The following is a 21,455-nucleotide window of genomic DNA, read 5'->3' on the forward strand; positions in this document are numbered from 1 at the left end:
ACCTGAGTTAACTGTTTCCTTTCTCCAAGAGTCACCCACCAGCCCGACCGACGAGGGGGTCAGAAAAGGAGCCCCCGGCGTCGCCTCCATTGCTTCCGAGGGGGAGGCCCCCGCTTTGGCTTTGGGCTTTATCCTCACCTCCTCTGGCCTCGGTCCCCAGTTCCTGGGGGAGGGGGAGGACACAGCTTTCTGAGGCTGTCATCTGGTATCAGCCCAGCTGTCCCCACGGACACGTGGATCCGCTGGAGCCAGAGAGAGCGACTCCAGAGGGGGCCAGGAGCAGACACGGGGTTCAAGTTCAAATGCATGTCCACCTGCCAGAGTCTCCACTCATCAGGCCCTGGGGAGGCAGACCAAGGGGCCCCTCAAGAGAGAGCATCTCTCAGCCCCAGGAAAAAGCTGTTCAGGCCACAGCTAGGGCACCTGCAATTTCAAAGAAGAAAACCTGGGGCCGGGGAGGTGGGTAGGAGAACCCTCCCGATCAGGTCGTGTTGGTGCGGGGCAGGTGCTGATGACCTGCTGGGAAGGTCTTCCCCGGGCTCTGCGCCCGGACTGTATCTACAGAGATGTGTTGGCGGTCGTTCACCAAAGGTGTGACTGGCTGACTCTGGGTGGCNGTCCCTGCTTCCCCGGGCTCTGCGCCCGGACTGTATCTACAGAGATGTGTTGGCGGTCGTTCACCAAAGGTGTGACTGGCTGACTCTGGGTGGCGACACCGGCCACTCCTGCTGTGGCAGTTTTCCCATGCAGGTCCACAGGTTATTAACAAACGTTCCCCCACACATCTAGAGAACCCCTCGGAGCAAATGCCTCCCCATCCCCAGGTGCATCTCGATGAATATGAGCAAATGGAGTCAAGACACAAAACCCCGTCGGTCCGGTAGTCCTTCTGGGTGAGTTCTTGATGTCGGCAGTGACGGTCGGTGCCCCGGCTGGGCTCCACCAGCTCCCTGCGTTCTACAGCCTCAAAGACCAGCTCAGCCCCGCATCGGTCACTACTCCTGAGAGCCAGAGTTCGACCTGGTGACGCCTGTGTCATGCGTCCCTCGGCCGACCATCTCCTGGCCCCACTCCCGGTGGCTGGACTCCTGTAGTCCGCGGCCTTTGGTCTCGATGGGCAAGAAGCAGGAGGCCAGGGCAGCCAGGAGGCAGCAGCCACTGTAAACCGCCAGCGTCAGGTACACAGAGGATTCCAGCATGACCTGGGGGAGGGGGACACGCGCTGGTGAGAGTGTCCCTTCTGAAGCACGGGTACCACCAACCATTCGGGAAGTATTGCTAATGCCAGGCCCCCTGTGGGATTATCCCACTCAGCCTCCACGACTAAGAGTGACGGAATTGTCCCCATTGTACAAAGGGAAAAACTGAGCCTCAAAAAGGGTTAAGGAGCATACTCCAGTTCACACAGACACAAAGGATGGGGCTGGGATTTGAGCTCAGACCCCATCAGGCTCAAGGGTCTGTATTCCTTGAAACTGCACTCCCTCTCAGAGCAGTACGTCTGCTGACTTTCTAGCCGAACAGCAGAGCTAAAGCCCATTTTCTCATCTGCCAAATGGGCAGCGGCAGTATCAACCTGCTAAGCATAGGATACCTTAAGAGGGCTCGGCACCTTGCAGACACACGGCCAGCCCTCCACAGGGGGTAACAGGGACACACAGCGGCCCAGGATGGAGATACTTGGCCGAAATATGTGGCAGGATTCTGTATATGTGAAATATCCAGCCCAGACAGAATGCACAGGGGGCGCCCGCCTGGCTCAGTCGGTAGAGCGTGGGACTCTCGATCCCAGGGTTGTGAGTTCGAGCCCCACGTTGGGTGTAGAGATTACTTAAAAAAAAAAAAAGCACATTGGTGGTGGGCTGGGGGAGAGGAGAAATGGGAAGCAGCTGCCTAATGGACATGGAGTTTAATTTGATGACAATGTTTGGGAACCAGACTGCATTGGTGATGGCACAATGCTGGGAACGTGCTGAATGCCACTGAGTTATTCACCTTAACATGGTTAATTTTATGTTATGTGACTTTTACCTTGGTAAAAAAAAAAAAATGATACAGACAGAAGAAAACTGAATTGGATATAAAAAAAGCAAAACGACTTCAAAATAAGATCCCTGGAAGTGGTTAGAAATGCTCCAAGGGGCACCTGGGTGGCACAGCGGTTAAGCGTCTGCCTTCGGCTCAGGGCGTGATCCCGGCGTTATGGGATCGAGCCCCACATCAGGCTCCTCTGCTATGAGCCTGCTTCTTCCTCTCCCACTCCCCCTGCTTGTGTTCCCTCTCTCGCTGGCTGTCTCTNTATCTCTGTCAAATAAATAAAAAAAATCTTTTAAAAAAAAAAAAAAAAAAAAGAAATGCTCCAAGACCCACCAGGGGCTGGAAAATTCACCAAATACACGTAATCACGCAACTCAGGAAGCAGGGCCTGAGACATCCGCTCCCACTAAACCATGTCGCTTTCAGCAGTCTGTTTTCGTACGGCATCCCCAGCGTCTCTGGATAGGAAAGACTCGGGTCTGAGTCCCAGCTTCTCTGCTTCCCAGCTGTGCGGCCTTGGACAAGTCCCTTTACCTTTGTGAGCCTGTTTTCTCATTTGCAAGCACTACGACTCCTTTCACAGGATGGGTTGTTAGGGAAAAAGAAGATAATGCACTCCACCGAGGGCTCTGCCGAAGGCTCAGCGTGGAGTAGCTGTTCACCATGCTTTGGCTTTTGTCATGCCCACCCCCTCCGTATTTGGGGGCGACACCCACCTGAGCAATGAACGGAGTGATGAGAGCACCCACTCTTGCCATGCCACTGCAGGTGCCCAGGCCCAGCGCTCGAGTTGCCGTGGGGTAGACCTGAAACACAGCCGTCAATGTGGGCTTGAGAAAATGCAGGCTCCTCCCTCCTGTCTAGCTCAGGAGTGATGGGACGGAACCCCGCGGGCAGGCCTGAAGTGAGCGTGAATCATGGGTGTTGGTGGCCACATCAAGGGATAGGAGACCAGGTGGGGATTCTCATCTCAAAGGGGATAGGCAGTTCAGCTGAGAAAGCACGCAAGAGGCCAAGCTGTGGGTGGGAACCCAGTAAGGGGGTCCTCCCTGCCCTGGGAGGCACTGGTGCACATTCAGGATCCAGACCCTGTTCCACCTGCCATTTTTCATTCATTCGCCTTAAAACACTGGTCACGGCTCTGCAAGGCATTTCATAAAGACAGAGGTGGAAACGTTTCCACGGTTTCTCAGTTGGTACCCAGGAGTAGCCCCACGCCTAGCTCTCCTGGGGCAAAGTGAGAAGTCACTGTGCATCTTCCAGGCCACGGCAGTTAAAAAGTAGGCACTCTTCTCCACTCGCTACCCCAGCCTGCTGGCTGGAAGGAGGACTCTGAGGACTCTGAGGCCCTGGGGCAGGATTTCTCAACCTTGGCCCTAGGACATGGGGGACGGGTCCTTCTCCGTGGTGGGCACTGCCCTGTGCATGGTAGGGTGTTTAGCAGTGTCCCGGACCTCCACCCACTAGACGCCAGGAGCACTTTCTGCATGCTCTCCCTGAATTGGGACAACTCAAAATACCTGCAGGGCCTGTACGTGTCCCCTGGGGGAGGGGGGCAAAACCATCCTTGCTTAACAATTACTGCATGAGGAATTCGCAAGATGCAAGGAGCTTGGGTCCCCGAATCCCTGTGGAAGTGAAAGCACACCCCTATTGGACGGTTTCATTAGCGAGAAACTTCTATTGTGTCAATACATTCCACGTGGGGAGTTATTGGTTAGAGCAGCTAACACGCCTCTAACAACTATAACGCTCAGTGCAGAAGCTCGGGAAGAATGCAGAACGTAAAGGGAAACACAAAGCTCGTGCGTGATCCCAACACTCCGAGATAACCACTGTCACGTTTCCATGTATATCCTTCTAGATTTTTCTATGACTGTTTATACATCTGCATTCATTCATTTATTCACTCAAATACTTTGAGCGCCTACCATAGGCATTTATGTATGATACTTTAATTCACCCCGTGACACAAGCAGTATGGAAATATATTCTCCTTATCAGAAACTGAAACACCTGAACTCCCTTTGATCGACAACCCCTCCCAGGAAATATTCCCCAGAGGTCTCATTATGAAGTTTGGAATGTATCCACCCAGATGCATTAAAAATATGTGTATACAAAATATACAGCATTGTTTTTAAAAGATAAATGGCGTCAAATCAAACTCACCAGTCTTCACCCTGCTTTATCCACTCAGCACTATGCCTTCAAACCCTAGGGACAGCAGTATATAGACACCTACCTCACTCTTTGTAACTGCTGTAATTGTGGGTATTCCAGTGTACAACTCAATACAGATTGAAAGACACTGTATTAAAAGAAGGGCACAGGCACTGAGCGGCAAAAGGAAGTCAGGGGAGGGGAGATCTGGGAGGGCTTCTTGGAGGAGGCAGGATTGGTGTTAGGCCTGAGGTGGGGTGGAGGGAGCAGGGTTCAGGCTGATGACTCAGAGTGAGGGCTCTGGAGTGCTGCGGGAATGAGGGATAATCTAGACACCCTCCTCCCCTTGGCACAGAGTCTGGAACAGAACATTCCCCCCCTCCCTCTGCTCCTCTCTAAAATAAGATGAAATAAAATACAACAGGCATAAAATAAATAGCCTGTAATCCCTGAGTGTGGGAAATTGGACACGCTCAGGCGCTATTGTGTGGAGTGTAAATTTGTGCAATGTTTAAGGGGGTGAGCTTTCAATTCCGCGCAATGTTTGTGATGTTTACAGGCTTTCGCTCAGCAACTCCACATCTTGACATTTATTCTACAGGAAGTGCGCACGTGCACGTGACCAAATGAGGCTGTTTACCTCGGCGCTGTTTGTAATAGTGAAAAGTTGGAAAATAATCCAAATATCTGTCAGTAGGAGAACTGTTATAAAATTATTATTTGTCCACTATATNTCCTTGCTTAACAATTACTGCATGAGGAATTCGCAAGATGCAAGGAGCTTGGGTCCCCGAATCCCTGTGGAAGTGAAAGCACACCCCTATTGGACGGTTTCATTAGCGAGAAACTTCTATTGTGTCAATACATTCCACGTGGGGAGTTATTGGTTAGAGCAGCTAACACNATTCCGCGCAATGTTTGTGATGTTTACAGGCTTTCGCTCAGCAACTCCACATCTTGACATTTATTCTACAGGAAGTGCGCACGTGCACGTGACCAAATGAGGCTGTTTACCTCGGCGCTGTTTGTAATAGTGAAAAGTTGGAAAATAATCCAAATATCTGTCAGTAGGAGAACTGTTATAAAATTATTATTTGTCCACTATATACTATATAGTAAAGTATATAACATATATGTGTATATATACCATATATTATAACAAATTATAATATATGATATAAAGTATGTACACTGCATAGTGTAGTATATAATATACATAGTGTATATAGTATAAGGAGAGTATACAATATATAGTTTATACTCTATAGTAAAGGGATAATGTATAACATATAGTATATATACTGTAGNGCACGTGACCAAATGAGGCTGTTTACCTCGGCGCTGTTTGTAATAGTGAAAAGTTGGAAAATAATCCAAATATCTGTCAGTAGGAGAACTGTTATAAAATTATTATTTGTCCACTATATACTATATAGTAAAGTATATAACATATATGTGTATATATACCATATATTATAACAAATTATAATATATGATAAAGTATATACACTGCATAGTGAAGTATAGTATATAATATACATAGTGTATATAGTATAACGAGAGTATACAATATATAGTTTATACTATATAGTAAAGGGATAATGTATAACATATAGTATATACACTGTAGAGTATATAATATGTATATGTATTCGGATATTACATACAGGCTATACCATATATCATATATACTGTGTGCAGAGTAGAGCAAGTACTGAAAAGAATAAAGTGGATCCATGTGTCCTGTGCTCACTGTCTTCAACCTTCTCCTCCAGAATTCCCCACCTCACTCTCTGCCCTGCGGCTGGCCTATGTGGACCACAAAGGGCTCCTTGGCCCTCTGGCTTCTGGTTGGGAAGATGGGAAGCCCCAGTGGGAGACGGGAAGGAGGTGGAAGAGAGAGGTCTGGGTATTGATTCTCCAGCTCCTTCCCTTCCAGGTTGCCTCAGGCCACACGTGTCCTTCAACTGAAGGCCACAACTTCTCTCTACACAGCGCTCTCCTGGGACCCTGGAACGCTCCCCTCTCCTCACCCCACTGGCCACGGGTGGCAGCAGCGTCCCCAGCAACCTCCACCCAATTGCAAGCTCTGGGGCACTGTTTATTGCTTTCATGTTTCCCTGAGTCTTGTCCCACACCATTGTCATCGGTTTCTTTATGAAACCTCTTCCCAGTGGCTCACTTCCCCAATTTGGTACACGCACTAACATAAATTAGTACATGCCTAGAAAAAAAGTGATCTATTCAAAAAGGGGTATCTAGGAAGTGGGAACGTGGGGCCCTTTAATTTTTGGTTTTATGCAGTTTGATACCTTTTGCAACTTTCACATTGAACATCAGCTTTCAAAAGCAGAAAAAAAATGGTTGAAAGATAGCCTGAAATCATGAAGAACTTCACAGTCCTTACTCAGACTGACCCACGGACAAATCCCATTCTGAGGATCCCCGACTGGGTGCTTCTGGAGGCACAGCTCCCTCCCTCCCCTCCCCTGGCTGCTCCCAGAGCCCCCTCCTACCTCAGGTGTGTAAACATAGGCTGCCTGGAAGCCTCCAGAAATAAACGCTCTTGCAATGAAGAGTAACAGAGTGAGCATGTTTCTAGGGAGAGAAATAAAAAAGATGAGCAGGTTGGTTTTTGTTTTTTTTGTTTTTCTGGCAGCTTTTTTCAGCAAAGTCCTATCTGCCCAGGCAGAATTTATACCCTAGAAATTGGCACAGCCCACCATGGCCCAACACACCTCCACAGGCACACAATGCCTGTGCCTTCTCTAAAGGCCTGCCTTTATGAGCTTATCATTCTCCAAAGTTCCAGGCTAAGAGCTGCAGACATCTGTGGTGTCCAGGTGGAGGGCAAGGTCAGAGAGAAGTGAGAGAAATCACTGAAAACCCACAGGGGGCCTTGTAGAGTCAGGAGCCTGCTGGGCCAGTGACGGTAAACTTCTATGCAGTATTTTAAGGATAATCCTGGTCCCCCACCCTCTGTTCCATTGTTCCCCCAAAATGCCTAAGAACACCAACACATCAGGGTCTCAGCTCCCTCTCCAGGCCTTCCACACATTCCTCATCAGCTTTGGTCCAGGGCCTTTCCGAGGTCAAGAGAGGCACAAGCCATTCCATATTTTGAGGCTCTTGATAGATGGAAAAATGGAGAAATGCCAAAAAGGGGTCATACAACAGGACCTTGAAGTATTTCCATCGAACAAAGGACTGCTTTTAACCCACACGTTAACAGTACTTTGCATGACCTCACTGGGAGACAATGTCAAAAGTCTAAATGTGACAGTGTTGGAACAAAACCTCGACCAAAGTGCCCTCCCAGCCCCACCCCCATCAGAGACCCAAAATTGAGTCTGATCTTTTGGTCAAGGGTCTCAGTCCTAGTAAGGAGCTGCGGGGGGCGGGGAATCTCTCAGATGACCACCAGGAGTGTAGTCCTCAGCTTACAGGCCCAAAGAGCCACTGACCATGACTGAGAAGTGAGTCTGCCGGTCAGACAGAGGGGTTTCATGACCCACCTTCCGACACAGATGAACAGCAGGAGGCTGCAGAAGGAGAAGATGACGAAACACAGGGCCATGGTCTTCTTGCGGCCCAGGCGATCAATGATCCACAGAGTCACGAGGACACCTGGGAGAGAGAAGGCACACCATGGCAGGTGGCTTCCAATATGGCTCCCAATGCCCCCCCCACCTCCTGCTAGTCACACCCCCTATAATTCCCTGCCCCCTGAGAGTGGGCTGGACCTAATGAGTCTCTTCGAATGACTAGAATACAGGAAAGCATTGGGATGTCACTTCTGAGACGAAGTCATAAAAGAATGCGGCTTTTGCCTTGCTGGCATTTTCTATTCCTCCTGACTCTCCTTAGGCACTGGCCTAAAAGTGGCCTGTGGTCAAGAACTGAGGCCCTCAGTCCAACAACCCTGGAGGCACTGAATCCTGCCAATGATCGCGGGAGTGAGCATGGAAACCCTGCCCCAGTCGAACTTTCAGATGTGACTGCAGACTCTGGGCCAACACCGCCATTGCAGTCTTGTCAGATACGCTGAAGCAGGACCCGGGTAGGCCACTCCCAGCTTCCTGACCCACAGAAACCGTGAGTAATAAATATGTTGTTTGAAGCCACTAAAATATGGGGTAATTTGTCACACAGCAACAGATAACTAAATAGGAATGGAGGGAAGTGGCATTCATTGAATCCAGGCAGTGGACACCAGGGATGGGAGTCAGAATCATCTGGGTTCTAAGGCCTCCTCCTGCCTCTGACTTGCCACGTGGCCTTGGGTTTGTCCCTTGCCTTTTCTGAGCCTCAGTTACTGCATCTGTAAAATGGGACTCAATAAAAATAAGACTCCCTACTTCAGTAGAGGCAGTGTAGCACGGTGCTTTATTAATAATGTTAATAATGATTATTAAATCTAGGCTCAGCACTTTTGCATCTATTATCTTGCTTAATCATCAAAGCAACCCCTTAAAATAAATGCTATCAATAGCCCATTTCCCATCCTTATTCGATCAAAAAATTAAGTGCCTACTGTGTGCCAGGGACTATTCTAGGAGCCTTGGGATGTGTCAGTGAACAGAAACAACAAATCATAAATGTAATAAATAGGAATTATCTGAGTTTCATAAAGGTAAAATCATGGAAAGCATCGAAAAATCATGGTGAGTGCTTAAAGTCATGGAAATGGTTATTGGCAGCGTGGTGTCTAATTCCAAGTCCCTAATCTTACCCACTGAGCTATATGGGGGAAGGGTTTTAGAAGAAAGATAGCATAGCATAGGAGTGAAGACTCTGGGCTCTGGGGTGGGACCTCAGTTCTTAGTTCTGCCAGGTGTAGGACACTCCGTGTTTTAGCTGAGCTTTCCTAGAAGCAGACCCTGGGGCAAGGGTCCAAGGGCAAGTGTTGACTTGAGAGGGAACCCAAAGAAGCACCAGTGGGGGGGTGGGAAAGTAAGGTAGGGAAGGGAAGGCGAGAGTGCCTGGCAAGCAAGTTACCACTGTGGGCGGTTGCTATCGAATTCCACTGGGGGGGCTCTGGGAGCCAGTGTGGGACATGGATCTTGGAATTCTCCTGCTTGACAAACGAGGAAGCTGGGGTATTTATACACCACCAACTCCTGCAGTTATTGTTCAAAAGCAGCTCCCAGGTGTTAGCTCCCTGGCACTTCCAGCCGCCTCGCTTGTTCTTAGATCCTGAGACTTTCCATTCCTCTAGAGCTGGCCCTCAGGCACAAAGAAGCAGATACTGACATCTGCAAGGTTAGGAACGGTGTGTGCTACACCCCCTGCGCCTTAGTTTCTTCAGCTGTAAAATGGGGATAATTATGCTACTTTAGAAGACTAAATGAGACATATCCACAAAACATTGAGCACAGAGCCACCTATACATGTATAATATATGTAATACATACATAAAATATACGTACACAACATACAGAAGCACCCACTGAATGCCAGATACTGTTGTTGTTGTAATAATTATTAGTTTTTAAGGAAAAAGATCACCTTCACTTTATGTGCAGGTTTGGATTTGTTGACACCCCACTGATCCTGCCAGTGTGAGTGCTGATGGGGGGCAATTCTCCATGGGCCTCTTGTATTTCTTGCATGCAGAGGCACTAGCTGCCTTGTGTCCCGGGCCATCATTTCATTTGAATAGTCAACAGCCTTGGAAGATACAGATATTGTCTCCTTCCAGAGCAAAGGGCAGGTCTGTTTACTGTCCAATATAATAAAGATGATGTCTTTCTCTGGAGCAAAAGCTGGGCAAGTTTCTGGCAACCCGTTATAGAAGATTTGAGTTCCCTAAGCCTGGGATTCCTCAGGGAAGCAAAGTGGAAAAGGGATTGAGGGGAAGATATTGGGAAGTCAAGGAAAGCTGTGGAATACAGGGTCAAGAATATAGGGAGTAGTGGATCGATCAGGTCCATGGAAGGGAACACTTAGGAAATTCCTCAAGCAGCAATCATCATCAGCATTGGTATGCCTTTGGGTGAGCTGGTTCTTATCAAAGGACCAGAGTTAGAGCACAACAGCTGCACCCACTGCTTTATTGCACGGCCATCCACCCGGACCCTTCGTCGTCATCCCTGTGAGATTCAGAGCAAGGGGAGCTGACGCTAATCCACTATTCACGTTGCTTGCTGTGCCAGGGGTAATAGTCTTTGTCTCTGACCCAGGAGTCTCGTGTCCTCTGCCAGGGAGCATGACAATGGGCAGCCTCATTTATCAGTCTTCAAGTAGACTAGCCCTCACAGTTCTTCTCAACTTGTAGCTAAGGGTTGAAAAAATAATCTCCAGCTCCCCTGGAAAGGGGATTTGCTTCCGGGCAGCACCAGGTGGAGCCACCAGATGACCAGCGGCCACAGTCACAGGCCTCCCTGCCCCAGCGCCACCTCGCACAGTCCCTCACCTGGGAACTCAGAGAGTGTAGTCCACAGCAGATCCATGTAATCCTCCTCACTCAGGTACTCACAGGCCAGGCTGCATTTTGCTTCTATTGCCTTCTTCTGGCTAGAGACTGGGAGGTGGGAGACAGGAGCAAGAAGAGCCACGCAGAGAACCTGGAGCAACACCCTCCTGCTCCCACACCCTACCTTCCCCTTCCCTGGGTAGGATTCAGCTGGGATACGGTGGAAAGAGCCCAGGCTCTGGAGTCAGACAGACTCGGGTTCAAATCCCAACCAGCAGTGCTACAGCTTTCTCTCTCCGAGCCTCAGTTTCTTCATAAAACTGGAGCTAATAAAGCCACTGGGCAGGGTGGTTGGGAGCCTGAAGTCAGGCTGTGCATATGTGAATGTGCTTGGCCCAGAATTGGCACAACTAGGTGTTTTTGTGGCAGACGACTCCGGGGTGCCCTCTATGATCCCCACCTATATTATCTGGCCCCTGTTACTTCCTTGATCCCACTTTCTGTCTCTACCCCTTGCTCTGCTCACTCTACTCCTGCCGCACCAGTCTCCTTGCTGTTCCGTCAACACCCCTGCCTCAGGACATTTGCACGGGCTGCTACCTCTTCCTGGATTGCTCTTTATATAGCCCTATGACTAATTTCCTCACCTCCTTCATGTCTTTCTTTAGATCTCACCTCATAGAGACCATTTTTGACCACCCCATTTAAAACTTCAACCTACGCACTGCCCCTTGCTCTGCCCCACATTCCTGACCTCCCTTACCTGCTTGACTATTTTTACCCCATACATTTGTTAAGAAATAATACGAAAGACTTCGAAACAGGCAAAATGTTTAGCCCAGTGCATTCTTACAGGCTGTATCACCTTTCATTATCTTTGAGCTATGCACATTATAGAATATTGATATCTGGGGCGCCTGGGTGGCTCTATCAGTTAAGTGCCTGGCTTCGGCTCAGGTCATGATCCCAGGGTCCTGGGACTGAGTCTCACATCAGGCTCCTTGCTCAGCGGGAGGACTGCTTCTCCCTCTGCCTGCCGCTCCCTCTGCTTGTGCTCTCTCTCTCTGACAAATAAATAAATAAAATCTTTATAGAATATTGATATTAAGGCAAATGATTCTTGTCATTTGATTATTGCTTTATGTGTACTGACAAGTGGTGCCTCTAATTGTAAAGACTTTCCCGCATTTCTGATTGCCTATATACATGTATTTTTTTAATTCTCCTTTGAACCAATTGTGACCTCTTGCTGGCATTAGTAGACAATTCTTCATGGGTTGCTCGCATTTCTGCGTGTTTTATAAGCAAAGACACTGACTGTCTATGTTCTGGATTATCTTTTCAAGGACCTTTGTTTAACCAACAACTTTGACAGGCAGTGGTTACCTTTGGACCAAGGGGCAAGTTGCTGATGGCCTTCAATGGCATGCTGTCTCCCCGCAGGGCAAGAGCAGGCTTTACCTGCTTTTACCATCCAGCAGAAGACAGCGAGGTGCCCTGTGCTCAGAGATCCTCTCTGGTAACATAACCCACTGCTTTTGCAGGTGTGGCTTCCCCACTCCCCACCACCGTGTGGGAATGGGAATGCGAGCTCCTCACTGGTGTAAGGAAATGCTGACACTTCAGCTGCTGCTCTTGCTGGGAGTAACAAAGTCCTTTGTCTCTGACCCAGGAGGGTTGTGTCTTTTGCAGGCATCTGTGGAAGGTGTGGAAGGTGTGGAAGGCTAACTTGTTAGCTTCCAAATGGGTAAATCCTCAGACTTTTCATGGTTCTTAACTGGTTCATTCAGTAATTGATGAGTTAAATAAAATAAAATCTTTGACATGTGTTCGTTGTATATTTGTAGGAGAGGCATGATTTTACCTTTTCTTTAATAATTTTTCTCTGACACACCTATCGCCTTCCAACACACTGTGATATTTACTTACGTATTACACTATTCTCTTTTTCTCCCTCCCCGCCGAAATATGAGCTTACGGGGTAGGCATAGTTGTCTTTTGTATTCACTGATGTATCCTAACGGCCTACAGTAGTAGCTGGCATACAGAAAATATCGAATGAATGACTTGTCCAAGGTCACACAACTACTTGGTGCTAGAACCCAGGCTCCCTGATTTCTAGCTTTGGGCTCGTTCCACAGTATCACTTTCCCTCCTGGGTATAAGAGAGAGCTTTAAACAGGAGTTGGCAAACTGTCACTTGCAAGTCAACTCTGGTCTCCTGCCTGTTTCTGCCTGGCCTGCACGCTAAGAGTGGTTTTTACATTTTAAAATGATTTTTCAAAATCAAAGGGAATAACACTTCATGACATAGAAGTGATATGCAGTCCAAATTTGCATTCACGAAGAAGGTTTTATCAGAACACAAGCAACGTTTCTTCATTAACCTATTGTCCACAGCTACTTTCCTGCTCCGAAGGCAGAGACGTACGACCCACAAAGCCTAAAATATTGACCATCTGGCTCTTTATAGAAAAAGCTTGCCACCCCCTGGTTTGTAACATTCCCCTGGATCCCCTGCTTTGCTTCAGCGGGTCCACTGCTAAGGGCATGCGATTTATACTCTCTCGATACCAAGCCCCAAATCTGCAGCTCAGCCCCAGTGCATTAAATCCTTATACCAATAAGCCAAACTATGAACGAAGATTATAGAGACTTAGTATGAAAAAAGATAACTGGGCAAATCCCACAGACACGCAAGAACTTGATCCCTTTATCCTCCACCCCGGGTTCAAGGCTAGGAACCTATTCTTAAGGATAGAATGGTTTGAAAGCCCAGACGTCGGCATATAGCCTTTGCTTTCTATTTTATTCCTTTCGCCCAGCGGTTCCCACCTCTAGCTGCACAGCAGAATCTGCCTTCAGCTCAGGTCGTGATCCCGGATTCCTGGGATGGAGCCCCGCATGGGGCTCCCTGCTCAGCGGGGAGTCTGTTTCTCCCTCTCCCTTTGCCCCTCTCCCCTGCTCATGCTCTCTTGCACGCAGACATGCTCTCTCAAACAAATAAATAAAATCTTTAAAAAAATAAAAAATAAAAGCTCCTCCAGGTGATTCTCTTGTGTGGCCAGGGTTGAGATCCAACCTGGTTCTCAGACTTCATATGCACGTGAGAATTGCTGCATAGGGTCATGGCCATCAAACTCAGGCTGTACATCACTGAGCCCTTTAAATGACATAAGCTATGACTCTGCTGTAATGTCACTTCTATCATGACAAGATTATTCGGCTCTCTGCAGAGTATCTTGGAGACCACCGTCCGGGTCTTCTATGCTCGGATTTGGCAGAGACTTTCTCCCGGGAGTCTGTGGGGTAGGGTCACTGGCACTGGTGCACGGCCAGGCTCAAGAGAGGTGGAACCTGGGGTGGGCATGCGTGTGTGACCGAGTGTGGCAGGAGGAGGGTAGTATGATACTCACTGCTGCAGACATCTCCCGCCTGAAAGAGCTCAGTGGTGAGCAGAACTAATCCATAGTAAGAAAACGCATTGGAAAACCTGCCAGAAAGGAAGCAAGAAGAAGTAAAGAAATGATGGGAGAAATGCCACGTCTCCTTTCCTTATCCCCTCAAGAAGGATTTGTGTCTATAGCAGCGAGGACCAGTCTTTGGGCATGGGCGACATTGGACCCTTGGGGGCTTTCCTGGGACCCTTGAGCAGGAAAACGGCAGGTACAAAGCATAGCGATGTGATAAAGGGATGTGATCTTGTGTCCTCTGAAAGACCAAGAACTGTATTATATCACAGAGAACACCCAAGGCTGTTTATTCAACTGGCAATAGGGAAAACAAGTTTGGGGGACCAAAATTTGGAAGAACACAGTCATGACTGACATCTATCAGGGCTTCTTGGTCAATGTGAAGAGGGAAGAGGAGGGGAAAGCTCTGGTAATATAGAGAACTGGGCTCCAGCTCTGCCCTTGAACTCCTGAGAGCTGAATCAACTCACCAAGCATTTATTAAACACCTGCTGTGGTGCCCCGTACAAGTGTGGATTCTGCAGACTCCCCTAAAATTTCAGATCAGAATGAAACAGTTAATTAATTCCTGATTGTCCCAGGAACTATACCAGAACATTCCCATCCTATAGTACAGTTATGTGGGAACTGTCATAATCAGACCACAGTGATTAATTTCCTTGGGTTGCAATACGTGCTAGCAAACTTAGCAATTTCTATAGGGCACAAAAATTAGTCTCCAATTAATTACTTCGGTATTTGGGAAGCATCATGCAAAGATAGATACCCTCAACTCCCACCTCCACTCCCTTTTAAAAAAGCCTACAGAGTCCACACTTGTGTTGGGCACACAGCAGGTATTTCATAAATGCCTGGTTCAGCTCTTAGGAGTGCAGGGACGAAGCCAGAACCCAGTTCTGTATATTATCAAAGTCTTCGCCTCCACTTCCCTGCAACTGACCACTTTTCAGGACAATCCCCTGCTAATTAGCACGTCTACTCAAAGGTGCATGGGAAAAGTGAGAATCGGTTAAACCAGAATGCAGAGTGTCAGCCAGGCCCCTTCTGCACACTGTTCATGCTGTATATCAGCAGAAAGAGAGTTCAAAGAACAGCTGAGATTACACCAGTTGTGGATTTTCAGGTAATTACTCTGTACAAATCCCTCCCTTCCATCCTGCCCACATCCACACATCGCCAATGGCTGTTATTTAAGGAAAATAGACCAGGATCAGGACTGAAAGTTCTAAGGATGCCATGTTGATCAAATTAGTGGTTCCCCAAACACGGTGGGCCCCATGCACTGGTGGCATCCAAGGCAATATGGGCCAGGAAGGCAACTGGACGGAGCATGCACATTAAATGTCATTGTGACAAAAATTCATTTCACATTTCCTTTCAATTACAGTTGACCCTTGGACAGCACGGGTTTGAGCTGCACAGGGCCACTTGTAAAGAGATTTGTTTCAATAGATACAGTATGCTATTTCAAGTGCATTTTCTCTTCCAGATGATTTTAAAAACATTTTCTTTTTCTCTCGCTTACTCTAAGACACAATATATAATACATACAACATACAAAATATGTGTTCATCGACCGTTTATGTTATCAGTAAGGCTTCTGGTCAATAGGAGGCTATTAGTTAAGTTTCGGGGGAGTCAAAAGATTTTGGACAGCTCGGGGGTCTGCGCCTTGAATCCCCTTTCTGCATTGTTCCTGGTCAACTGTATTTTGATGGTTTCCTAGTCTCACTTACTTGCTGATGAGTCCTTAACACCCACCCTCTCTCTGTGTCTATTAAATGCAACAATTCAGTGCCTTGGCAAATCATCAGTCAGTCTACTTTTAACTGTATTTCTCTTGAAAATCTAAGGTCTGCAATTAAGTTTTTTTTCTTCAAATCAGACATATAAAATTCCCTCTTAAGAGACATTTAACTGAACCTTTGTGAACTATTGGTGGGAATGCAAACTGGTGTGGCCACTCTGGAAAACAGTATGGAGGTTCCTCAAAAAATTAAAAATAGGATTACCCTATTATCCAGGAACTGCATTACTGGGTATTTACCCAAAGAATACAAAAACGCTAATTCAAAAGGCTATATGCACCCCTATGTTTACAGCATTATTTACAATAGCCAAATTATGGAAGCAGCCCAGGTGCCCATCAATAGATAAATGGATAAAGACGATGTGGTGNCTCTCTCAAACAAATAAATAAAATCTTTAAAAAAATAAAAAATAAAAGCTCCTCCAGGTGATTCTCTTGTGTGGCCAGGGTTGAGATCCAACCTGGTTCTCAGACTTCATATGCACGTGAGAATTGCTGCATAGGGTCATGGCCATCAAACTCAGGCTGTACATCACTGAGCCCTTTAAATGACATAAGCTATGACTCTGCTGTAATGTCACTTCTATCATGACAAGATTATTCGGCTCTCTGCAGAGTATCTTGGAGACCACCGTCCGGGTCTTCTATGCTCGGATTTGGCAGAGACTTTCTCCCGGGAGTCTGTGGGGTAGGGTCACTGGCACTGGTGCACGGCCAGGCTCAAGAGAGGTGGAACCTGGGGTGGGCATGCGTGTGTGACCGAGTGTGGCAGGAGGAGGGTAGTATGATACTCACTGCTGCAGACATCTCCCGCCTGAAAGAGCTCAGTGGTGAGCAGAACTAATCCATAGTAAGAAAACGCATTGGAAAACCTGCCAGAAAGGAAGCAAGAAGAAGTAAAGAAATGATGGGAGAAATGCCAAGTCTCCTTTCCTTATCCCCTCAAGAAGGATTTGTGTCTATAGCAGCGAGGACCAGTCTTTGGGAATGGGCGACATTGGACCCTTGGGGGCTTTCCTGGGACCCTTGAGCAGGAAAACGGCAGGTACAAAGCATAGCGATGTGATAAAGGGATGTGATCTTGTGTCCTCTGAAAGACCAAGAACTGTATTATATCACAGAGAACACCCAAGGCTGTTTATTCAACTGGCAATAGGGAAAACAAGTTTGGGGGACCAAAATTTGGAAGAACACAGTCATGACTGACATCTATCAGGGCTTCTTGGTCAATGTGAAGAGGGAAGAGGAGGGGAAAGCTCTGGTAATATAGAGAACTGGGCTCCAGCTCTGCCCTTGAACTCCTGAGAGCTGAATCAACTCACCAAGCATTTATTAAACACCTGCTGTGTGCCCCGTACAAGTGTGGATTCTGCAGACTCCCCTAAAATTTCAGATCAGAATGAAACAGTTAATTAATTCCTGATTGTCCCAGGAACTATACCAGAACATTCCCATCCTATAGTACAGTTATGTGGGAACTGTCATAATCAGACCACAGTGATTAATTTCCTTGGGTTGCAATACGTGCTAGCAAACTTAGCAATTTCTATAGGGCACAAAAATTAGTCTCCAATTAATTACTTCGGTATTTGGGAAGCATCATGCAAAGATAGATACCCTCAACTCCCACCTCCACTCCCTTTTAAAAAATCCTACAGAGTCCGCACTTGTGTTGGGCACACAGCAGGTATTTCATAAATGCCTGGTTCAGCTCTTAGGAGTGCAGGGACGAAGCCAGAACCCAGTTCTGTATATTATCAAAGTCTTCGCCTCCACTTCCCTGCAACTGACCACTTTTCAGGACAATCCCCTGCTAATTAGCACGTCTACTCAAAGGTGCATGGGAAAAGTGAGAATCGGTTAAACCAGAATGCAGAGTGTCAGCCAGGCCCCTTCTGCACACTGTTCATGCTGTATATCAGCAGAAAGAGAGTTCAAAGAACAGCTGAGATTACACCAGTTGTGGATTTTCAGGTAATTACTCTGTACAAATCCCTCCCTTCCATCCTGCCCACATCCACACATCGCCAATGGCTGTTATTTAAGGAAAATAGACCAGGATCAGGACTGAAAGTTCTAAGGATGCCATGTTGATCAAATTAGTGGTTCCCCAAACACGGTGGGCCCCATGCACCGGTGGCATCCAAGGCAATATGGGCCAGGAAGGCAACTGGACGGAGCATGCACATTAAATGTCATTGTGACAAAAATTCATTTCACATTTCCTTTCAATTACAGTTGACCCTTGGACAGCACGGGTTTGAGCTGCACAGGGCCACTTGTAAAGAGATTTGTTTCAATAGATACAGTATGCTATTTCAAGTGCATTTTCTCTTCCAGATGATTTTAAAAACATTTTCTTTTTCTCTCGCTTACTCTAAGACACAATATATAATACATACAACATACAAAATATGTGTTCATCGACCGTTTATGTTATCAGTAAGGCTTCTGGTCAATAGGAGGCTATTAGTTAAGTTTCGGGGGAGTCAAAAGATTTTGGACAGCTCGGGGGTCTGCGCCTTGAATCCCCTTTCTGCATTGTTCCTGGTCAACTGTATTTTGATGGTTTCCTAGTCTCACTTACTTGCTGATGAGTCCTTAACACCCACCCTCTCTCTGTGTCTATTAAATGCAACAATTCAGTGCCTTGGCAAATCATCAGTCAGTCTACTTTTAACTGTATTTCTCTTGAAAATCTAAGGTCTGCAATTAAGTTTTTTTTCTTCAAATCAGACATATAAAATTCCCTCTTAAGAGACATTTAACTGAACCTTTGTGAACTATTGGTGGGAATGCAAACTGGTGTGGCCACTCTGGAAAACAGTATGGAGGTTCCTCAAAAAATTAAAAATAGGATTACCCTATTATCCAGGAACTGCATTACTGGGTATTTACCCAAAGAATACAAAAACGCTAATTCAAAAGGCTATATGCGCCCCTATGTTTACAGCATTATTTACAATAGCCAAATTATGGAAGCAGCCCAGGTGCCCATCAATAGATAAATGGATAAAGACTATGTGGTGTGTGTATACACGCACACGTGCACGTGCGCACACACACACAAACGGAATATTTATTCTGCCATAAGAAATAATGAAATCTTTGCCATTTGTAATGATATGGGTGGAGCTAGAGAGTATAATGCTAAGTGAGATAAGGCAGTCAGAGAGACAAATACCTTATGATCTCATTCATATGTGGAATTTAAGAAACAAAACAAAGGAAAAGAGACAATCCAAAAAACAGACTCTTAATTATAGAGAACAAACTGATGGTGACCAGAGGGGAGGTGGGTGAGGCGAGGGATGAAATAGGTGATGGGGATTAAGAGTACACTTATCATGATAAGCACTGAGTAATGTATAAACTCGCTCAATCACCATATCGTATACCTGAAACTAACAGAACATTGTATGTTAACGATATTAGAAATAAAAACATAATTAAAAAAAAAGACATTTATCCAAGTCAGAAGTGAGTCCAATTAAAGAAAAAGACTAAGAAAATACTAGTTGAGGTGATAACCTGGATAAGGCAGAGACCAGGAAAGTGACGAATTTTGTTATTGTTGCCTAAGAACAAATAGTTCTCTGTGCATCGCATAAAAAACAGAACCCAAAACAGGCCACGGGTGAAGGGGATCAGAGAAACAGCTCTTACCATATAAACCACAGCAACAAGGTTGTCCATCTAAAATGGGGTGTGAAAAGGTCCCTCATTCGGCCTCGGTCTTCCTGTTTCAAGACAAGGACATGCCGTTTGCTCTCCTCTCCTCCATACGTGCTGGCACCGGCCTGGGACTGGTGGGCACCCACGGCTGGGAGGGAGGCTGCTCGCGGGCTGCACGTTCAGGATCCGAGCACCCAGGACTCAATCCCATAGCACAAAGTCCCCCAGCCCAGTGAGGCTCTCCAGCCAGGACCCAGCAATGTCTACAAGCTTGACTCCCCAAAGATAGAGACATTCTGCAGCCCCCGACCCCAGCCTGAAATCCTGGAGCCAGGAAGCAGACCCCACGCTGAGGACTCTCAGGTCCCACGGATTCGGGGAGCAGGCAGTCAGTCCAAGGGGTGACTAACCACTTCATGCCCCACTTAAGCCCGTTCTAGGTCAAGGTCACAAAAATTAATGTGCTGAAAATCAATTTGCCAGAAGCCAATGTGCCAGAAGATTGATTAGTTAAATGACCCATCTGCCAATTTCATATGATTTGTTACTTTATCAAATCCTTGCTCTATAATCTTTTTAAAAAAATCTTATTTATTTATTTGAGAGACAGAGAGAGCAAGAGAGAGAGAGAGAGAGCGCATGAGCAGGGGGAGGGGCAGTGGGAGAGGGGGAGAGGGAGAAGTAGGCTCCCCTCTGAGCTGAGCTGAAGGCAGACACTTAACAGACTGAGCTACTCTACAATGTTCTTTTTAAGAGTATATTCTATGAGGGACGCCTGGGTGGCTCAGTTGGTTAAGCATCTGCCTTCAGCTCAGGTCATGATCCCAGGGTCCTGGGATAGAGGCCCACATCGGGCTCCAGGCTTAGCAGAGAGCCTGCTCCTGACTCTGCCTGCGGTCCTCCTGCTCTCTCTCTCTCTGACAAATAAATAAATTAAATATTTTTTTAAAAGAACAGTATATTCTATGACTGTGATTATATTCTTCTTAGATATATTTAATGAATATATTTTTCTTAGTTTGAGAAATGCTTGCTTATTTAAACATGCTAAATGCTTAAAAAAGGATTATGGGCTATAGGTGGTTTAGTCTACCTGTGAATATTGCTTTTGTGAGTAAAAATATATTTTTTAGTACATTCTTGAATGAAAAGACAATACTCATTAAATACGTTTATTGAATATATTTGAGAATGTTTGTATTTGTTGAATATATTCTGAAATAGGCTCATTAATATATTTATAGAGAGAATATATTTAGGAAATAAACATATTAATATATACATTGGAAAAATATACTCCTATTTACTACCTATATTCAAAAAGAATAATCCTTGAAACATGTTTTTGGGAAAAAGATACATTACCAAGTTAATTCTGGAAAATTGGCTTTTGGAGAATTGGTCTGCTTCTGCTCTTTTTGCGTGTCTCAGCATCTACCACCCCCCCCCAAGTACACGCCCCCACGCAGGTGCACGAACACTCACGCCACATACAGTGGGCCGGGCACGGACCTGTCTGGAGATGATGAGTTTCCCCAGCGGCATAGGGGCTCCGTTTTCGGTAGCTATCCTCTTTAAGGTGGCGATGGCCTTTTCCTGATTCCCGGACAGCACATCGTACCTTGCGCTCTCCGGCAGCCACTGTGGGGACAGGTGTGGCAGGTTAGGGTGGAACAGAACACTGGGTCCCAGACACATACTCTCACCTGGGTGTGGAGTCTTTAAGGGTGGGGCCTTTGGAGCCAGAGGCCTGGCTTCAAATCCTGGCTCTGTCATTGCTTATATTGGTTGAGTGACCTTGAGCAATTACTTGACCTCTCTATGCCTCCATTTCCTCATCCATAAAATGGGGATAATGATAGATCCCATCTCTTAGGGTTGT

At 46.6% G+C, this 21,455-nt stretch overlaps 1 protein-coding gene and 1 non-coding gene across 2 annotated transcripts in view; one reads left to right on the forward strand and one right to left on the reverse strand.

The window, feature by feature from the left end:
• Positions 1–623: 623 nt before the first annotated feature.
• SVOP (SV2 related protein) overlaps positions 624–21,455 on the reverse strand; it is a 70,292-nt gene continuing 49,460 nt past the window's right edge. The window contains exons 10-16 of the mRNA XM_034638662.1: positions 19,565–19,638; positions 16,694–16,770; positions 10,616–10,723; positions 7,716–7,827; positions 6,717–6,798; positions 2,754–2,843; positions 624–1,202 (exon numbers count right to left, since the gene is read on the reverse strand). Of these exons, the coding sequence (XP_034494553.1) occupies positions 996–1,202; positions 2,754–2,843; positions 6,717–6,798; positions 7,716–7,827; positions 10,616–10,723; positions 16,694–16,770; positions 19,565–19,638 (750 nt within the window). The 3' untranslated portion in view covers positions 624–995. The remainder of the gene's footprint in view (positions 1,203–2,753; positions 2,844–6,716; positions 6,799–7,715; positions 7,828–10,615; positions 10,724–16,693; positions 16,771–19,564; positions 19,639–21,455) is intronic.
• Positions 1,749–1,821, forward strand: TRNAE-CUC. The gene has a single exon. It is a non-coding gene; the product is annotated as a tRNA-Glu (tRNA).

Source organism: Ailuropoda melanoleuca, chromosome 12, assembly GCF_002007445.2.
Source record: "Ailuropoda melanoleuca isolate Jingjing chromosome 12, ASM200744v2, whole genome shotgun sequence".
Classification (NCBI taxonomy): domain Eukaryota; kingdom Metazoa; phylum Chordata; class Mammalia; order Carnivora; family Ursidae; genus Ailuropoda; species Ailuropoda melanoleuca.